Source organism: Acinonyx jubatus, chromosome E1 (genome assembly GCF_027475565.1).
Source record: "Acinonyx jubatus isolate Ajub_Pintada_27869175 chromosome E1, VMU_Ajub_asm_v1.0, whole genome shotgun sequence".
NCBI lineage: Eukaryota > Metazoa > Chordata > Mammalia > Carnivora > Felidae > Acinonyx > Acinonyx jubatus.
This window is the reverse complement of record NC_069397.1, coordinates 4102903-4121127: the sequence shown is the minus strand read 5'-3', so window position 1 is coordinate 4121127 and position 18225 is coordinate 4102903. Positions and strand designations below refer to the sequence as shown.

Sequence of the window (18225 nt, the reverse complement as noted above, 5' to 3'; positions counted from 1 at the left end):
CCCTATTCACTTATCTTTTAAGAGATTTAAAAAAATAAGATTAAAAATTTTGCCTTCCTAGTTACCATTTCTGGTGCTCTGCATTCCTTTATGTTGACACAAATTCCATTTGGCATATATGCCTTTCTATGTTAAGGATTTTCTTAAACGTTTCTTGTAGTGGTGGCCTGGATGCAGAAATCGCTACGTAACTTTTGAGTCTTTCCAAATCAAGCCCAACCATATTTCTATCTAGAATTAGTTTCTACGGACCCCATCAAGATCTCCATAATCCTGTCCTGTCCCTAACTGTTTTCGTTGGTCTCTCCTCTCCTCAAAACTAAATCTATCCTTCTAAAACCAGCACCAACCTACCTCTTACAAGAAGTCCTCCCTGAATGCCTCTCTGTGTATTGTCAACTCTGAACTTCGAAGACACTTGTGGTCTGTTTCACAAAGAGGGGCCTCAGTTATATTATTCATTAATGTGTTATTTGCATTTGTTTTGGATTTCTAGATAGGCTATAAACCAAGAACCAGAGAACCAGCAAAGAAACGCATGTGCTAACGCTAAGAAGTTAGACAATTGTGTACTGAATTGGTTAGGGCAAGGGGATGTAGGTAGGTACCAACAGCACATAGACAATTGGTTTAACTGCACCCCCTTCAGAGGAGTTTCTTAAACTGTCCTCTACATGCAGCCTCCAGTAAAACCTGGCTACTTCCCTAGTGACCCCAGAACACCCAGGTCACTCTCAGTACCAACAGGTGAGTCTTAAGTCACTCAGACATCTTTATGAAATGCTTCGTAATCATGGTGTGCAATATGCATACACTGAGGTATGCATATTGAAGGCAGGTATTCTCGGACATTGAAGGGAGGGCAAAATGGCACAACTCCTATGGGGGGGGGGCGGGACTCTGGCAATATTTAACACAGCTGTATATGCATCTACTTTTTAATCTAGCAGCCCCATTTCTGGGAATCTTTCCAGAGATACACCATCACAAATACGAACTAACATAGGCATACAAGGTTATTCGAGGTGGCATCATTAGCAATAAAAGGTTGGAAATAACCCCAGTGGCCACAGCAGAGTGGGTGAATGGACAATGGTAGATACACAGGGTAGACAGAGTACTATGCAACTGTGAAAGGAAAAAAGGGAGAAATGCTTCTAGAACATGCTGTTAAGTGAAAAAGGCAAAATGCAGAATGCCTATCAGGCTTCAGATGTACCGCCTTTTACGTAAGAAAAATGGTCAAACGACATATTTAGATTTTGGCTTAGTTTTGCAAAAAGAAACATAAGCTGTACGTGATAAGCTGATAAAAAGGGAAGAAGAAGAAAAGAAAAGAAAAGGAAGCAAAGATAAACCGAAAAATCTTTAAAATGGTTAGTTATCTAGAGGAGATAGGCAGAAACGGTAAAGACAGCGATAGGAGCGTGGTTTCTCCGACCAAATGTTTTGTATCTAGTCTTGGCTTTCAAACCCTGTCAATATTGTATTTATTAAAAATAAAATAAGAGAGAAGAGAAGAGAAGGAAAGAGAGAAGAAAAAGGCAAATCCTTAACACTAATAGGAACAATTGAATAAAACCGTGTCTCCTATCAGTAACATGACCACGTAGAGAAAATAATTATTTCCAATAATTATGAACACTGTACTCTGAACATATAGCCTAAGGAAAAAACATCCTGCAAATGTGATTTTTTTTTTCTTAAATCTGTGTACTACAAAGGTCCTAGTTGTAGTGACAGTGAACACACCTAGCAATCAGATTTTGGTTTCTAATAACATTCCTCCACGTAGAGAATCCAGAACTCTTTGGAGAACTCGCTGATTTGGGCCCGGGACGGGGAAAACACGAGATGATCTTGGACCATCGTCTTGTGCCAGAAAATAAGGAAACGCTCCAAGACTAACGAGACTATCACAAAAGGACACAAGAGCCAGTTTGGAGGGATTTCACTAGCTAAATTTAGAAAAACACTGATCATCAAAATCATCATCATAATAAGTGAATAAAGCAATTAGTGAGCTCAGAGCCACGCTCAAAGCCAGAGGGAAGGGGAAGGAGCCTCCTCAGAAGAATGCCAGCTAGTAAATGTAGAAGAAAGGACAGAGCTCGAATCAATTCAAGCAAGCATCATCCATGAAGGTTGAAACACTGATAAAGGTTTCTTAGGGATTAAGATCCAAGGTTCCAAACTATTGTCCTACCAATGACTGACCATATACAAAAGGAAAAAGCGCCTTTACCGTGGAGAGATCTGGCTGTCACCCCCTAGATCAAATGATCGCACGGAACATCACTGTGGTATGACACCCGATATTCTGGTCTCCCGATGTAATGCTATACAAAGTACCCAGCACCTGTGTGGATCAGCTTGAGTCTTCCCAAGTCTCTAAATCCAACTTCCAGATTACAGGAAATATAGAAGAGAGTGCATCTAATAACATCCCGAGGAAACAAACAAATCCAGCTTCTGTGACATTCTAGAACAAAGTTCTTTGGGCGGGGGGGTCTTCTAAAAGCCAGTGTTGTAATATCATACAATTTCGCTCATACATGGAATTTGAGAAACAAAACAGACGGACATACGGGAAGGGAAGCAAAAATAAGATGAAAATACAGAGGGAGACAAGCCATAAGAGACTCTTAAATACAGGGAACAAACTGAGGGGTGGGGTGTTGGGTGGGGGGTGGGCTAATGGGGGATGGGCATGAAGGAGGGCAGTTGTTGGGATGAGCACTGGGTGTCATATGTAAGTGATGAATCACCAGATTGTATTCCTGAAATCATTATTACACTATATGTTAACTAACTTGAATTTAAATTTTTTAAAAAAGCCAGCGTCACGGGCCAGGGTGGGGAGATTACAGAAGAAAAGATACGAAAGTGATATAGAATGAAATGCTCTATATCAACCTGGACAAGACTCTAGTCCAGGGAAGAAAAGCTATAAAAATTGGAGGGGAAAACGGGGGATATTTGAATGTGGATAAAACATCAGCTGATATGCAGTTAATTGCTGGTTTGTACTCATGAGGGATAATGTCTTTGCTTAGGAAGGACCTGATGAATATTTAAGAGTGAAATCTCATGACGCCTGCAAATTATTGTCAGACATTTCACGAGAAGAGAGGCAAAGCAAAAGCAAATCCGGGGAAATGTTAAGACAGTTTGAATTTTAGATAATGGGTCTGTGAGTGTTTATTATTCTTGTAACTTTTCTGTATGTTTGGATATTTCAAAATACAATGCTGAAAAACACATATAGTTGATATATCTTGTGTTATATGGAAACCAAATGTCATCACTAAAATTATAAATTAAAATTATACACACACACATACACATATACACACGTGCACTAACACAATCTCTGTAAAAAGTACCATTTATCGTACATAAGGACCCCCAACCGATGAGATTTTTGTTTACCAACACTCTGAAAAGCAAAGATCTAATATCACTAGCCTTTCATGGGCAAAATGTCAACCCTCTATTAGAAACACAGGCAAACATGGCCAGAAGTTGGTTTTTATGTGTTTTGGAGTTTTTGCATTTTTTGTGGATTTTGTTTTTTGGGTTTTTTTGTTTGTTTGTTTTTTTGAGTATTTGAATTCCTGGAAATACGGTCATTTGCAGAGGGGAGGAGGCCATACCCTGGTCGTCACCTTCCTAAAGAGAGAAATCTTTACTTGCAATCTTGGAGAGTGCAGTTTTCAACTCTTGTTTTGCTGTCCCTGCCCCCTGCCTCCGAGGGGGCCCCTGCAGACCTGAGCCCAGAGGAAGCGGCAGGCTGTCATGTCAGCCCTGCTGGTGAGTCCCCGGGATCACCTCCGCCCCAGCCTCAGCTGCCCGTTGGCTTCCCCTGGGGAACTAGGTACCCGTCTGATGCCCAGACCCCATCACAGACCCACCAACTCAGAATCTGCGAAACCAGGGGCGCCTGGGTGGCTCAGTCGGTTAAGCGTCCGACTTTGGCTCAGGTCATGATCTCGAGGTTCATGGGTTTGAGCCCCGCGTCGGGCTCTGTGCTGACATCTTGGAGCTTGGAGCCTGGAGCCTGCTTTGGATTCTGTCTCCCTCTCTCTCTCTCTCTCTCTCTCTCTCTGCTCATGCTCTGCCTCTCTCTCTCCCCAAAATAAATAAACATTAAAAAAAGAATCTGTGAAACCATCCCTTCGGTATTTATTAAGTGCCCACGGTGTGAAAACGTTTCTGGGCACCCCAGTACCAGGCCAGGGGTGAGAAGCGGAGGGTCCTTGGGGGTCCACACGTCACCCTGAGCTGCCAAAGAAATTCAGCCAGAAAAGCAGCCAGAGGTTGGCTGTTGTGGGACTGTGGACCTTCCCCAGGTGAGTCTGGGGCAGACTGGCTTCAGAGGAAGCCTCTCTGTGTGGCCCCAAAGCCAACCGGGGGTGGGGGTGGGGGTGGAGGGGGACCCTGGTGGAGGGTGGGGGGAGGGGAGGACCCTGTCGTCACCGGGCCAAGCAGACTCACTTTCTGTTCGGAACTGTGCTTCTTGGAGCATTCGGAATCATCTTGCCAAATATTTGTGGAGTTCTCCAGTGTCTGCCAGGTGCCCTGAGCCAGGCAGCGTCTGTAGGCCCTTCCAGAGTTTTCTGCAAAAGTAAACAGAGCTCTGGGAGAAAGGTCAGGGGCCACAGCCCATTCCCCAGTACGTGGTGAGGTCCTCACCGCAAAGCTGTGGAAAATCCCAGGGAAAAGGGATTTGCATTTCCCTCAGGAAAACACGGAAGCTTCTGCGTTTCGTAACAAACCACGACCCGCTCACGTCTGCTGTGTTTACCCAAAGTCCTGGGAGCCAGAACAGTCCCTCTGAGTCCCTGACTCGGAGATGCACAGCCCAGCTGGGAGACTCGCGGACCTGGGGCGCGATCGGAGGGCCATCGCGTCCTGGTGCTTAAGGGGCGATGTCGCGAGGAAGAGACAGGGGTGGACCCAGCCTGCTGGGCCACCTCCAAGCTCGGTGGCCTGGAGCTCGTGGTCCCTCCGCTCCCTGAGATGCTCTGCCCGCGATGATGATCGATGTGGCCCAGCCACATCCATTCCCGGGACCCTTCCTTCCCCAAAGGGGTCTCCCCCTCCCTGGGCCACTGGCGACTGGACTTGCAAATGAGAAATGGAAAATGTCCGAACTTTCCCGCCCCGAGCCTGTTGGCAGCAGGCTGGTGGTGACGCTTCGCTGGCTTTAATGGACGGCCACCCAGAGGGAGCTCCCATCTGCCCACCCGAAGGGCCCCTCGGAGCCTGTCCGACTGACCCCTCCAGCACCATTCTCCCAACACCTGCTCCCCAGACCTGCGCCCCCTGCCCACTTCCTGCCTCTGTTGATGGCAGACCCTTTTTCCCAGGCCTGGGGCCCCAAACCTTGGAGCCTTCCTTGATTTTTCTCTGTGTCTCTTACGCTTCATCCGGCCCATCAACCAAGCCTGTCAGCTGCTGGGCTTCCAACCTACCCGAGTCTGAGCACAGCCTTTCACCTTTCACCTTCTGTTCCCCCTCCCTGGAGCTGCCCTTCTTCCCTTCCCTCTCTCCCTCTCTCGGTTTATTGCAAATGCCTCCAATACTCCTGCCCCTCCCCATGGTCTATGGGTAACACGACAGTCACACCATGTCATGCCTCGTCCCAAATCTTCCCAGGGCTGTCTGAAAACAAGTCAGGGTCCTTCCCTGGCCCCCACAAAGCCCTGGAAGGTCTGGCTCCTGGTACTCTCTGACCTGACCTCCCGGTGGCTCTCTTTCCCCTTCAGGGCTGTCACCGTTACAGTCCCCCGTCACACCCTCCCCACCCTCCGATTGGAGTTCTTGTTCCCCTGGTCTTTTCCCACCAGAATTGTTCTCCTTCTTCCTTCTCTAACCCTCTCCTTTGCCTCCATATTTTCTTCTCACTTGCAAGAACCCGTCTGGATTCTAAGATTTAACGCACAGGATGTTGAGCAGAAGAGTAACTTCCCACCTTCTGCGAATCACACTCCCTCTGGGACACTCCAGAAGCCCAGATCCCATTTTTAAAAAAAGCCTTGAACTCAACTTCTTTGTAAGTTTAGATTTTGGACCACGTTTCCCCCCCTCCCCCCAAATGGAATGTACCCGTGTCTTTAGCTCTTGGGAAAAACAGGTGGACGGAGGGGCCGGGTGGTGATGGTCCGATTCATGTGCCCTTGAGACCCGTGGACATTCAGGGTCTTAAAGACCTTCAGGAATCCAAGGGCTTGACCTCGGTCTCAGCCTCAGTTCCGTTTACGAAGTACCTACTGTGCGGCTGACTCCGTGCCTGCCTTTTCGTTCATTCCTCTGCGTGGCTTTAAAAGTAGCCACTGTTTGCTTCACTTTGCAGACAAGAAAACCACAGCTCGGAGGGCTTGGACACTTGCCCAAAGTCCCAGAGGGTAAAAGCAAGGGGCAGGCTCTGGACCCCACATGCAGGGCTCTTTCCACCCGACTATGCTGGCTTGCCCCAACTATCCAGACTCTCTGGTCCAGCAGACTCTGGTATCTTCCTTTAAATGTCACGTCCTCATGCCTCTGGGTCACCTCCAGCTGGATTTGACCAGAGCACAGTTCCACAGAATATGCTACTAGCTTTCCCATCGAGACATGCATCTCTCTTCCTTGGAAACTCTCTCTTAATCGAAACCAGGTTTTAACTGATGATGAGTTAGTGAGCTGAAATTAAACACAAAGTATCACCATCTCGCCTGCACAGAAACCCGTTCTCACTTGGTTTTGCCTAGAACTTTGTAACCGCTTATGTTTTTTGAGAATAATTTTTTTTTTTACTTGCTCTCTGATGGTCTGCGATCAAAGGCAAAAGAGTTCTAACCAGTAATTGCTTCTGTCCCCTTCCAGAATAAACCCACCAAGAGGCTGGGCTGCTGGGGAGCAGGATAATCATCCTGGAATCCTACGTAATAGCCACTTCCTTCAGGCAGGGTGGGGGCGAGGTGAGTGGTTAAAGATTCCATCCAAGTCCCATGGGGCTTAAAAGCACCATCCACCAGCACCACCTTCCAATGTTATTGCAAGGGTAATTTTTTTTAAGGTTAAAAAATTGGGGGGCACCTGGGTGGCTCAGTCGGTTAAGCACCCGACTTCAGCTAAGGTCATGATCTCACAGTCCATGAGTTCGAGCTCCGCATCAGGCTCTGTGATGACAGCTCGGAGCCTGGAGCCTGCTTCGGATTCTGTCTTCCTCTCTCTCTGCCCCTGCCCCCCTCTGTCTCTCTCTCTGTCAAAAATAAAACAAACATTTTTTTTTAAATTATAAAAAAAAGATTAAAACTTTTTTTTAAATGTTCATTTTATTTTTGACAGAGAGAGAGGGAGAGAGCATGCATGCGAGTAGGGGAGAGGCAGAGAGAGGGAGAGGGAGACACAGATTCAGAAGCAGGCTCCAGGCTCTGAGCTGTCAGCACAGGGCCCAACATGGGGCTTGAACCCATGAACTGTGAGATCATGACCTGAGCCAAAGTCAGGCGCTTAACCGACTGAGCCACCCAGGTGCCCCAAGATTTTATTTTTAAGTAATCTGTGCACCCAACACGGGGCTCGAACTCACAACGCTGAGATCAAGAGTTGCGTGCTTTACTGACTGAGCCAGCCGGGCACCCATTGTGAGGATAGTTTTGATGCCCTTCTTCTCCATCTGACAAGCCCAAAGTTGGGGATGTGAGCATCCCAATCTCTCCCCCACCTCTCACTCCTCTCCACGATGACCCTGCAGTAAATTCAGTGATAGCTGGGCCTAGACTCTCCAGTGTTCAAAGAAAAGAGGACTATTGCATTAATGGAGCATCCGGGTGCAGAAGACAAGTGGAGGCACACAGAGAAGAAGGAAAGTGTGTTACTGACAGTGTAGGAGACCTTCTGTGGGGAGCAGGACTTCAGAAGACCACAAGATTGGAGCTCTCTCTCTCTCTCTCTAATTGTTCCCTGACTGGCCTACCCAGGAGGGAGCAGCCTTTAAGGAAACTGCCAGAAAATGGTAAAATAAGACTTATTACCTTCATGCCACCAAGGTAAGTAGGAAGGGCAAGGAACAGAGACATTTCCTGGAGAAGAATGAGGCCAGCACACGTATCGATCAAAGGTCCCGTTACAAAAGGTCCCTGTGGAGAGAAAAGGTCCAGAATGAACGGAAGTGTTGGAGCATCCAAGCCACTGATGGAGGCAGAGGTGCCCAGGAGCCCAGAGCCCCCTTCCTGGCATGGGAAGCTGGTGCATCTTGCTCAGGAACTAGCATGGGTATCCCACTGTCCAGACGGTCAAGGTTGCGGAATGGTGTGGGGAGGAAGGAATCAGCTTAGCGCATCCCCAAGCACTGTGACTCTGTCTACCCAACCTGACCTCTGGCCCTGGTCCCATCAGCTATGTCAGTGTGTACGTCATGCTGATGTTGGTTTGTTTTAACATGGACTGAACTCTCACACAAACTCGGGGTCAAGAGGACACTTGGGGATTCAGCCAGGGCCTTCTGTTCCATAATTAACCAAAGAATCGTCAAACCTTCATCAGTTAGATCCTGGAACACCCGTACTGTGAAATGTGCAAGATGGCCAGTGGGTAGACAGGGATAACTGAGGTTCTCGGTTACATGTATCTGACCCAACCCCTATTTGGTCATATTTCTCCATTCGAAGACCAAGCCAACAATCATTATGAGATATCTGCACCATCTCAAATTCAAGGGATGATTTACACCCTGGCACTTGGCAATGAGAAGATAAAAACCTACGATGCAGCCTTATGGGCCTCCTGGAATGGAGTGAAGGGGTTTCAGGCCGGATCCCAAATGTCCATATTGCAAGCGGCTCACTCCTGGGAGCCGAGCATCGTTCCTATCTGCTTCCTATTGGGTCTGGAACGCAAGGGCCACTCAGGTTGAACAGCCACGTTCCTGGCGTCAGGACCCCACAGACACAGATCTGCCAGGTTATGACCTGGCTCAGGTGTCTCGCGGACCCAACTGCCAAGTGTCGGCACATGGTCTATGTGAAGCAGTGCTCACCTGGCCGAGCTGCTCACGGCATGACTTCAAATAAAGAGGACTTGTCCTACTTTGATTTCAGAAAGCAAAGTATTTCAGCATTCCCCAAAGTGAGGGGTGGTTCTTGTAACAGATGTCAAGCATCGATTGCTACCAGTCCGGGCTGAAAAAAATATTCAGAGGGAGAGGGGTATGGCTTGAAGGCTGGCACTGGTTTTGGGTCTGGAAAAAGAAGAGAGAGTTCATGATGTCCTGTCTTCTTGTGGGCCCCTAAATGAAATACTCTGAAAGCAGCCAGAAGGATAAGGAGGGGCCAGCTTCATCATTACAAAAGTTAAAAAAAAAAAAAAAAAGAGTCTAGATGCACTCAAAGAGTCGGTATGAGGGCAGGAGAGGCCATGGACTGATCAAACTATTAGCATAGTTGCTAGAACACTAAATCTACTGTAGATCTGGATTAAGAGAAATGTTAAGACTCAGAATCAGATAATACCCTGGGGGACTGAGGACTTCCTCCCACCCACCTACCCAATAGAGTCCCAGGTTAATCTATGGCAGTTGCTCACGTCATGATGGTGAGTGTGCTGTGACCGATGGCTTTAAATAAATAGTCACATCTATGAAAACATCTTGTCTCATATTCTCTTTTATAATAAGAGGTGGGAGTCTCTCTTCCCTTCCCTTGAACCTGGGTAGGCCTTGGTAACCATCTGACCGAATTAAACATGGAGGAAGTAGCTTCTGAGGCTAGATCATAAAAGGCAACATGGCCTCTGTTCACCCGCCATGCTGTGAGGAGCCCAGGCGGTGTAGACAGGCAGTGGGGAAGTGTTATGGCCAACGGACTCTCAGCTGGGAGCCATCATCAACCAGCAGACATAAGTGTGAACAAGCCTTCAGATGATTCCAGCCCTAGTCATCGAGTCTTCCAGCTAAACTTCAGATACTGAAGAGCAAAAACAAGCCATCCTCACTGTGCCTGGTCTGAATTCCTCACCCACAGAAACTGTGAGAGATCATAAATGATGATGATAATGATGATGATGATGATGCTTGCCTTAAGCCACTAACCTTTGGAGCTATTTGTTACACAGCCATGGGTAGCTCATACATGTGCTTACCAGGAGGTTCCTTGAGTAAGTCTCTCAGACACTTCTCTTTGTACTGAGCCCACTTGCGAGTTGTGTCCTCAAGGAGGGATCCTGTAACCTGGGCAGAAAACACCATGGTGACCCCCAGGTTAGCCACAAACACAGAAGAGGCCTCATTAGCATTTTGCCATGACTCTCAAACTGAAGGGACCCTCCTGCCCTGCACTGAGAAGCAGAACTTCTTCAACATCTCATGTCCCATCTTACAGATGCACATGGATTTCGCATTCACTCCCTGATCTAATCACACTGGTTTTAGTACAAATATGGAAGATTTTTCTTCCGCCACAAAATCTTCAACTGGGGTTGACGTTTCAAGAGGAGGCAACCCGCTCACCCTGAATGGCACGCCCTGGTAGATGAATATTTGCACGTTCCTAAGATTATGTGCATCTCAAAGAGAGAAGCATTGTACCAAGAAGGGCCCGATACTGTCAGGGAAAGGCTACGAATTTTAGGGACCTGTGCCATCCCACCTAGCGGCCCGTGGGTCCAGAGTCAAAGATTGGGTAGACAGATGCTCTGCTACTAAACTGAGGCCTTGGGAGTTTTTTTCTTTCTGACATGACTATCTCCTCCCATAGAGTCTTAAAAATACAGCACATCTTTTTGGGCTTTGCAGACAACAGAGTTGTCCAACAACATCTAATTGAGTATCCGTACCACTGCTTTTGTCTTTTGAACAAAACAAGGGGTTTAAAGGGGTTTTCTCTTCTTTAACTTAACTCATCTTTATTGAGCACCTGTTGTGCGCTAGGCTTTGCATTAAGGAGGGACCAAAGGGGTGCAGTGATGAGCAAGATACAGCTTCTGCCCTAAAGGACTTAGAATCTGCTAAAGATAAGACAATTGTGTAATTGGCTGGCATGCAAAGTCAAGTGACATTCTTATGCCATCGTCCTCTGCTTCTAAAGAGCCTCATCTTCTAGTGGCTCAGTATCGGCACCATTGGTCATGAACCAGAAATGAGCAGTTTTCCTTGGCTCAACTAAGCACCAGATTCTGTCCTAAGCCTCTCTCCTGCCTAACCCTGCCTCCCACTTCTTCTGCCTCTGACCTGGTCCACACTGCCCCCAAAGGGATAGGTCCACAGGGCTCTCCTGCATAAGGTCTTCCCCTCGCAGCCTGTTGACTTGACTTCACATCTCAACCACCCCCAGCTCAAGCCTCTACCCCAGTCATGCTTTTCTACGACTTTGGAAAACGTCCTCTCGTCCACCCTCGTCGTCAACCTGGCTCACTCCTTGTTAGCCCCTGTTCACTCGAGACTAATGACCCCTGATCATGCTTGACCACCTCTGTCACTCAAGTCTTGAGCTAGTGACCCTTCTCCCCAGTGACCCCACACATAAACAAGTCCTATGGCCCATTGTGTTGTATTGTCATTGGGGCTTGAATTGTCCAACCCCTTCACTATCCCATATATTCCTTGAGGGCTGACATAGTCTTTTCATCTCTGAATACAAGATCCTAGCACAGGGCAGGAGCTATTGTCCTCAGTTTCCCCCAAATTCCAGCTAAAGAAACAGAAGCACAGGTGTGGGGCAGAGTTGGGGGTGGGGCTGAACACAGGAGGGGTTAAATATGTGATATCACACACACACACACACACACACACACACACACACACAGCCAGCACCACCATCACCCTCACCCCCCACGAAAAAACCCCAACCACCTATGAGCCCAATGGGGCAGCCAGTTTCCACCTTCTGAGTAATTAGTCCAATCTACCTTCTCTCTGCCCTGCGTGGCCCACCCCCGTGTGCTATGGAATTCATGACGGGGTCTGGGAATAGTTCCTTCACATTTTTTTTTCCCAAAGAATCACACGGCTAACTTTTTGAAGAATTGGTATAGTCATTGTTAGACTAGGGGTTCCCAAACTTTCTCAACTCATGGCGCCCTCAGTGGCTCCATTATTTCCCCCACAGCACCCCTAAGCCAAAAGAAATGCCTAAAGTCCCATTCGTTTAGTAGGTAGGGCCAAACAACTTAAGAAACTTTTGCATCCTAGCAACTTTGTGCCCACCGGAGATTGGACAACCTCCCAAATCTGGGAATCAGATCGGACACAGCCATGTTTGCACCTGTTCCATACTGATGTTTGGGTGGTCCTTGCTTTTTATGATAGCATCTGCAAAACACTCCCAGCTTTGTAGAGATCCAACATCATCAAAAGGAGAGGAGTGTTACCGAATACTGAAACTATGAACTACCCCGAGCCAGGTCCGGCAGATGTCATGTACAGCTGGACTTCCCTTGAAAAATTAAAATGTCTTACAGCAGCCCTGTGAACTCACAGCGGTGCCTCGAGGCACCTTAGCACACAATTTAGAAACCATGGGATTAGCCAACAAGTAACAATGATAATGATAATGAGGAGGAAATAGTTGGCATTTATCCCTAGGCAATAGGCTTTCAGTCTCCCCTTAATATTTTCTGTCTCTGAGTTGTGGCAAGAAGCAAGATGGAAGTTTATTAACACATTAAGGAAATAAACATCCTAACAGGACCATAGCGGACTCTATATTATTTTCCACAAGTTCAGCACATAAGTTGATAGCCAAATTGTCAGCTTCCAGAATCCTGCAGGCCGTCGAAGTAAGACCCTTTCTTAGATAAGGTGCTGTTTATGTCCTCAGGGACTTCCCCGGAACTGGCCGAGGAAAAGACTATAAAGTCAGTCAGGCACGTGAACTGTCCCTGGATGGACATGACCCTCTCCTCCTGCCCTATACCATGACTGATGGCCATGGCTAAAAGTGCAAGGAGAAGAAGGGGGAGAAGGAGGGGAGGAGGCGGTGGAGGGCGGGGGAGAAGGGGAAGGACAAAGAAGAGAAGAAAAAGAAGGAGAAGAAATCCACAAAGCACTGAATTTGGTCAATGTAGGGGAGCTGGAAAAACTCAGACTGCCTTCCCAAGCACCTGTCCTAAAGACACAAGGAACACAAGACGCAAATCCAAGTTCAATCACAGCCCGATTCAAACAAAATAGAGGCAAGGCAAGAACACGGATGGATGTTTTCTAACTGGAAAACCTGACTTGATCTTGATTCTTCTTTCCCTCTTCCCTGTCTCACAGGCAACCAGCATCAGCGACTAACTTGGCTGAAAAGAGAGGAAAAGGAAAAAAAGACCTTCTGTTGACGGCTTTAAATACACTTTATTGTATTCTTGGTTCAAGAAGGCATCTGCCTCTCTGTCAATCAAACAAAAATTACAGGAAAGCAAAAAGGGGAGAAGGTGGAATCAGAATCTTATATCAGAAAATACCATCTCCTTCCGGACTCTTCTCTCCGTGCACATGCTTCCGTTTACTTTCTTCTTTTTCTTTCCCCTTTTATTTTAACCAAAAAAGGAAATCATCTTGCTTTGTGTTTTCACCGGAAGATATAGGGTGACTATGTATCCATTTCGAGACCCATACTTCTAAAATGCCATTTAAACAGCTACATAACGTTCTATGAACACATGTGATATAATTTTAAATCTTCCAGCATGAAACACTTGCAGTGGCTTAGAGGCTTGCTAATAGGAATGATGCTGCACCGAAAATATTCACAGTTAAACGTTTGAGCACATCTTCATTTTCTTAGGAGAAAGTCCTTCAATTGGAATTTCTGGGCCAGAGAGGATACACATTTTTAAAGAGTTCTGGTAACATAGCGCCAAACTGTCCTCGCCAAACTTTTTTTAATTTAAAAAATATGCACCTTTTTACACTCTCATCAGCAATGCACGAAAGAGTCACAGATTTGTTTCTCCAAGAGCCTTCGATAGAGAGTTCATGTTTTTTAAAGCCAGAGCAACTGCTAATTCACTTAAATGAGCTGGGGTGGGGGGTGGGGGGTGGAACCTGCTTGGATTTTGAAACTAAACCATCCCTGAGAATTTCTCATGAAGTGAATTTTATGAAGACTTTCTGCCAGGAAACATGCCATGGTCATTAATATTCCAGGCAGGGAAAGCATCTGTGAGCAAAATCCATCATGAAAGTCTACGCAAAGCCTCGTCGTGTAAACATCTGGAGGGAAAATATGGGTTTTTAAGACTGAGAACCAAGAGCGGGGCGGGGGGGGGGATGGGATGGACATTGGGGCTATAGATGCACACTGGAGGACAGACAGAGGAAAGAGCTTCTAGAAATAGATGTGGATGGCAGACCGGAGACACTGCTCGCTTGGAAAGAGTATTGATTATGAGAATGCCAAATGATAGAGCTGAGGTGTGGCTTTTTCAGTGTCATAAGCCGGCCTGACACATTGCAAATTTCGCTGCCGTAACATATACACGTATATATTCCGTATGTCAACAGCTCCCAAAGGAATGCCAGGGAAGCGAGAACACTTCAGACACCACGGGCTGACTTGACTCCCTGGTGCCACTGTTCACGAGCCACGTGATCTCAGGTGACCGTCTAACTCCCACCGACCTTAATTTCCCCGACCGTAAAATGGGCTCGGTAATAACACCTCCGTCCGAGGCTCGTGGCGGGGACCTAGCGGGACGATGCTACAGCAGTGGTGGGCACTTAGGGGACGATCGACGCGTGATCGTGTGTAAGAAGGGGAACGAGGCCAGACAGTTCTGTGGTCAGTTTTAATGTGCCACGTACAGAAGATTGAAGCCAGGATGCGAGTTCTGTAGGGACTCGCCCGGCAACCCGTTGGCTCTCAGGAGCACGATGGTGGCCCGCCCAGAGGCTGCCACCATGGCAGGGATTCCACGAAACCATCCATCGGGCTCACATCCACAGTCCGTGAGGGCTTGAAGGCAGTCTCGGGGAGGAGTCGGATGCAGAGAATTTGGTGGGTGTTTTCTGCCTGTCTGGTCCCGGGTTAGCACCAAAGAAAGCCCGATGAGGTGCACACTTACAAGATCAGGGACACGGCCCTCCCTCGCTGTTATGGGGGCAGAGGAGGCATTTCTAACAGGAGGGCCTCCCTCTCGGGGTTGCTGAGAGCACGAAATGAGTTAGTACACAGGACGTGCCAGGCACCGGCCCTGGAGAACATCGTGAGTGTTCCATCCAAGTGTTAGCTTGTGTTAGCTCTTACTGTATTTCGTTAGGACGAAAGCAGGTTGCAATACAATATTTATAATCCGAGCCTATGTTAAAAAAAAAAAAAAAACTATATGGAAATAAATGGCAGAAAAATGTCTGAAAGTACGAGACCCCCAAAGCGAACGAGGGTGATTTCTGGGGGAATGGGAACCCAGTGATTTATAGCTGGTGCTTGTACTTCTTCAGATTGCATACGTTTAATTTTTAAACCAATGCTCATTCTATATTTTCATACTGAGAAGGAAGGAAAAGAAGAAAGGAAAGGAGGAAAAAAAAAAAACCCCACTGCCCATCAACCTAAATACTCAGGCCTGAGAAAACTGTAAAAGCAGACAAGAGGACCTATGTGACAAGTTTAAATGCTATTTACAAAAAAATTTTTAAGTTGATTTTTGAGAGAGAGAGAGGGAGACAGAGTGTGAGCAGGGGAGGGGCAGAGAGAGAGAGGGAGACACAGAATGGGAAGCAGGCTCCAGGCTCCGAGCTGTCAGCACAGAGCCCGAGGTGGGTGTCGAACCCACGAACCGCCAGATCGTGACCTGAGCCGAAGTCGGACACCCAACTGATTGAGCCACCCAGGCGCCCCTTGAACGTTATTGACAGAGTTCATGTGGCCCCTGGGAAATGCTTATATAAATGATGTCAAGGGGAAAGTGGGATTCAAAACGCTTTATACATCACGATTTCAGCTGCCTAGAAGCATAGGATTTGCAGAAAACATGCCAAAATTCGAACAGCGATGGCCTCCGAATACCGGGATTTTGGTTTCTGGCTGCTTCCGTCTTAACGTTTTTCCAAATTGCCTACCAGAGCCCCACACGGCTTCTCGGATCGGAAAAGATACAAAAGTGGTCCTAACAGCAATCATTGTAACAATAACAGTGAGAACGCGCTCTTACTTGCTTGATGAAGACCAGGAGCAGCAGGCCGAGGACCGGGGGAGAGCGCTTCCCGGAGGCGGGGAGAGGCCTGGCCCCCCGGGCAACGGGGGTGCCCATGGGCAGCGCGTGGACTCCAGGTGGGGGACCCCGCTTCCTTCTCCGGGGCGCCGCCCCGCTCGGTGCCGGCCTCCCCTTCCTTGCCGCGACTTCACAAGTGCGGGCACGCTTCTAGAAAGGTCCGAGATGTACCACAGGCGGCCTCCTGCTGCATTCTTCCCTGCACGGGGCGGGGGAAATGTTTGCACAAACCCAGTGCGCGCACGCGGGGAGGAGAGCCTCCAAACCGGTCTAGAGACACCTACCGAATCTGCAGGGTTTCTCAGAAGCCGGCGGCTCATCCCCCGCCCCGGCCCCCACCCCGAGGGCAGGGAGATTTTTCCCAGACCTTCCCCAAGTCGGCTGTGCTCCCAGGGACTTCCTCAGCAGAGGCCACCCCGGGAGGAAAAGCGGGCGGGCAATGGGCCCCGCTTCCCAAGCCCCCGCTCAGCGCACAAGCCCACCTCCGGTTCCGGCTGCCGTTCAGCAGGCCAGGGTGAGCCCGGTTCCAGCTGTGCGGTGGGCGTCTTGGTGAGGGGGTTGCGTTTCTTACTGAGGCAGCAGCTCGTCCTGGCCGCGAGGGCAGGGTCTCCTCCTGGGGGGCCCCGTCTATGTTAACACTTCCAGGGAGAGCTCAGGTCCGGACCCAGGTCCTGAAGCAAAGCCCCCAGTGGGGGACCCGGGCCCCGTCTACACCAGAGCACAAGGACGAGGGGAAAAGGCAAGTAACATGTTTGTAGTTTCACACACGTGCATTTGCACACGAGCTTTCGGCCCACCGCCTGCTTCCTTTGCCCTCACGATGGTCCGGTGAGGGCGTGATCATTTCCCCACTTGACAGATGAGCAGGTGAGGTCCAGAGAGGTTAGGATGCTTGCTCAAGGCCACACAGCAGTAAATGGGAGAGCCGGGGTTACCCAGAATCACCTGCCACGGTTACCTGGCCACGTGCTCTACCTCACCTTAGGTCTGCAGGCCTTGTTCCTTTGTGCTGGCGGGTTCTTCGCGGGGCCTCTGAAAGGCTCCATTCGGCCCTTGTCACCTCACCTCTCCCCGTCCAGCCCAGAGAGGCCCAGGAGGAAGAGGTCCTGACTGGATGAAACGCAGTCTGCAAGAGACAAAAAGATGGTGTTTTCATTTAGTTTACTCTCGCTTTTCTCTCCATTCAAGTTCGAACAGGGGGGCTCACCTGCGCTCACTTATCTGAGTAAATGATTGCTGAACCGTGGGGGAGAAACAAGCAAACATCGCTTAATAGAAATCCTTGCAGATCTTGGGGCTCCCGGGGGCTCAGTCGGTTGAGCATCCGACTCATGACCTCAGCTCAGGTCTCGATCTCATGGTTCGGGGGTTCAAGCCCCCACGTTGGGCTCTTTGCTGGAAGCACAGAGCCTGCTGGGGATTCTCTCTCTCTCTGCCCCTCCCCTGCTTGCATTTTCTTTCCCTCTCTCTCAAAATAAATAAATACACTTAAAAAAAAATTAATTAAAAAAAAAAAAGAACAAGCATCCTTTTTTCCCTGAAGGGACAGGAGTCGGGGCCACGCACGAGCTCCCGGCTGCTGGACAGATGCCATCTAGTGATGAAACGTGGTAACTCCTCTTCCCAAGACACGGGTGGCCAACCCCACAAATGCAGGGCTCACAGGAGGAGCCAGCAGGAGGCAGAGAGTGACAGTGACGCACAGGGCACTGCCCGCCCAGCCCGGTGATTCTCTGGTACATCTGGGGGTACATCTGGGGGTCATACAGTCTAGGACCCGTGTGTTTCCACGTAGGACCACGTGGAATCTTCTGTGATGTTTTTCCTGCTCTTATTCCTGCATCAGTGTCCTCCGCCCGAGAAGTGACTGTAGTGTCCTCTGTGTCACCACTCCTGGAGAGCCCCCATGATAAGGACAGGACCCAGGGTGCCAATGGATGTGCCTGCCGGCTTTGGAGACCCCAGGACGGTGCTGGGTGCCACACCCCTGCTCTACACAGCCCTGAGGCCCCAGAGGAGGCTGCCTGAACCTTGAGTCTC

The 18225-nt window shown here is 48.6% G+C and overlaps 1 protein-coding gene across 2 annotated transcripts in view; it reads right to left on the bottom strand.

Moving 5' to 3' along the window:
• Positions 1-17303, bottom strand: part of GLP2R (glucagon like peptide 2 receptor) — a 53633-nt gene extending 36330 nt beyond the window's left edge. Inside the window, exons 1-5 of one of the 2 annotated variants that reach the window (XM_027047466.2) lie at positions 17166-17303; positions 16126-16384; positions 10129-10216; positions 8025-8129; positions 4498-4619 (exon numbers count right to left, since the gene is read on the bottom strand). In XM_027047466.2, coding sequence (XP_026903267.1) covers positions 4498-4619; positions 8025-8129; positions 10129-10216; positions 16126-16224 — 414 coding nt within the window. In that variant the 5' untranslated portion in view covers positions 16225-16384; positions 17166-17303. Of the gene's footprint in view, positions 1-4497; positions 4620-8024; positions 8130-10128; positions 10217-16125; positions 17058-17165 lie in introns of those variants that run through there. The other variant, XM_053211883.1, reaches the window with a different exon arrangement.
• Positions 17304-18225: the final 922 nt, after the last annotated feature.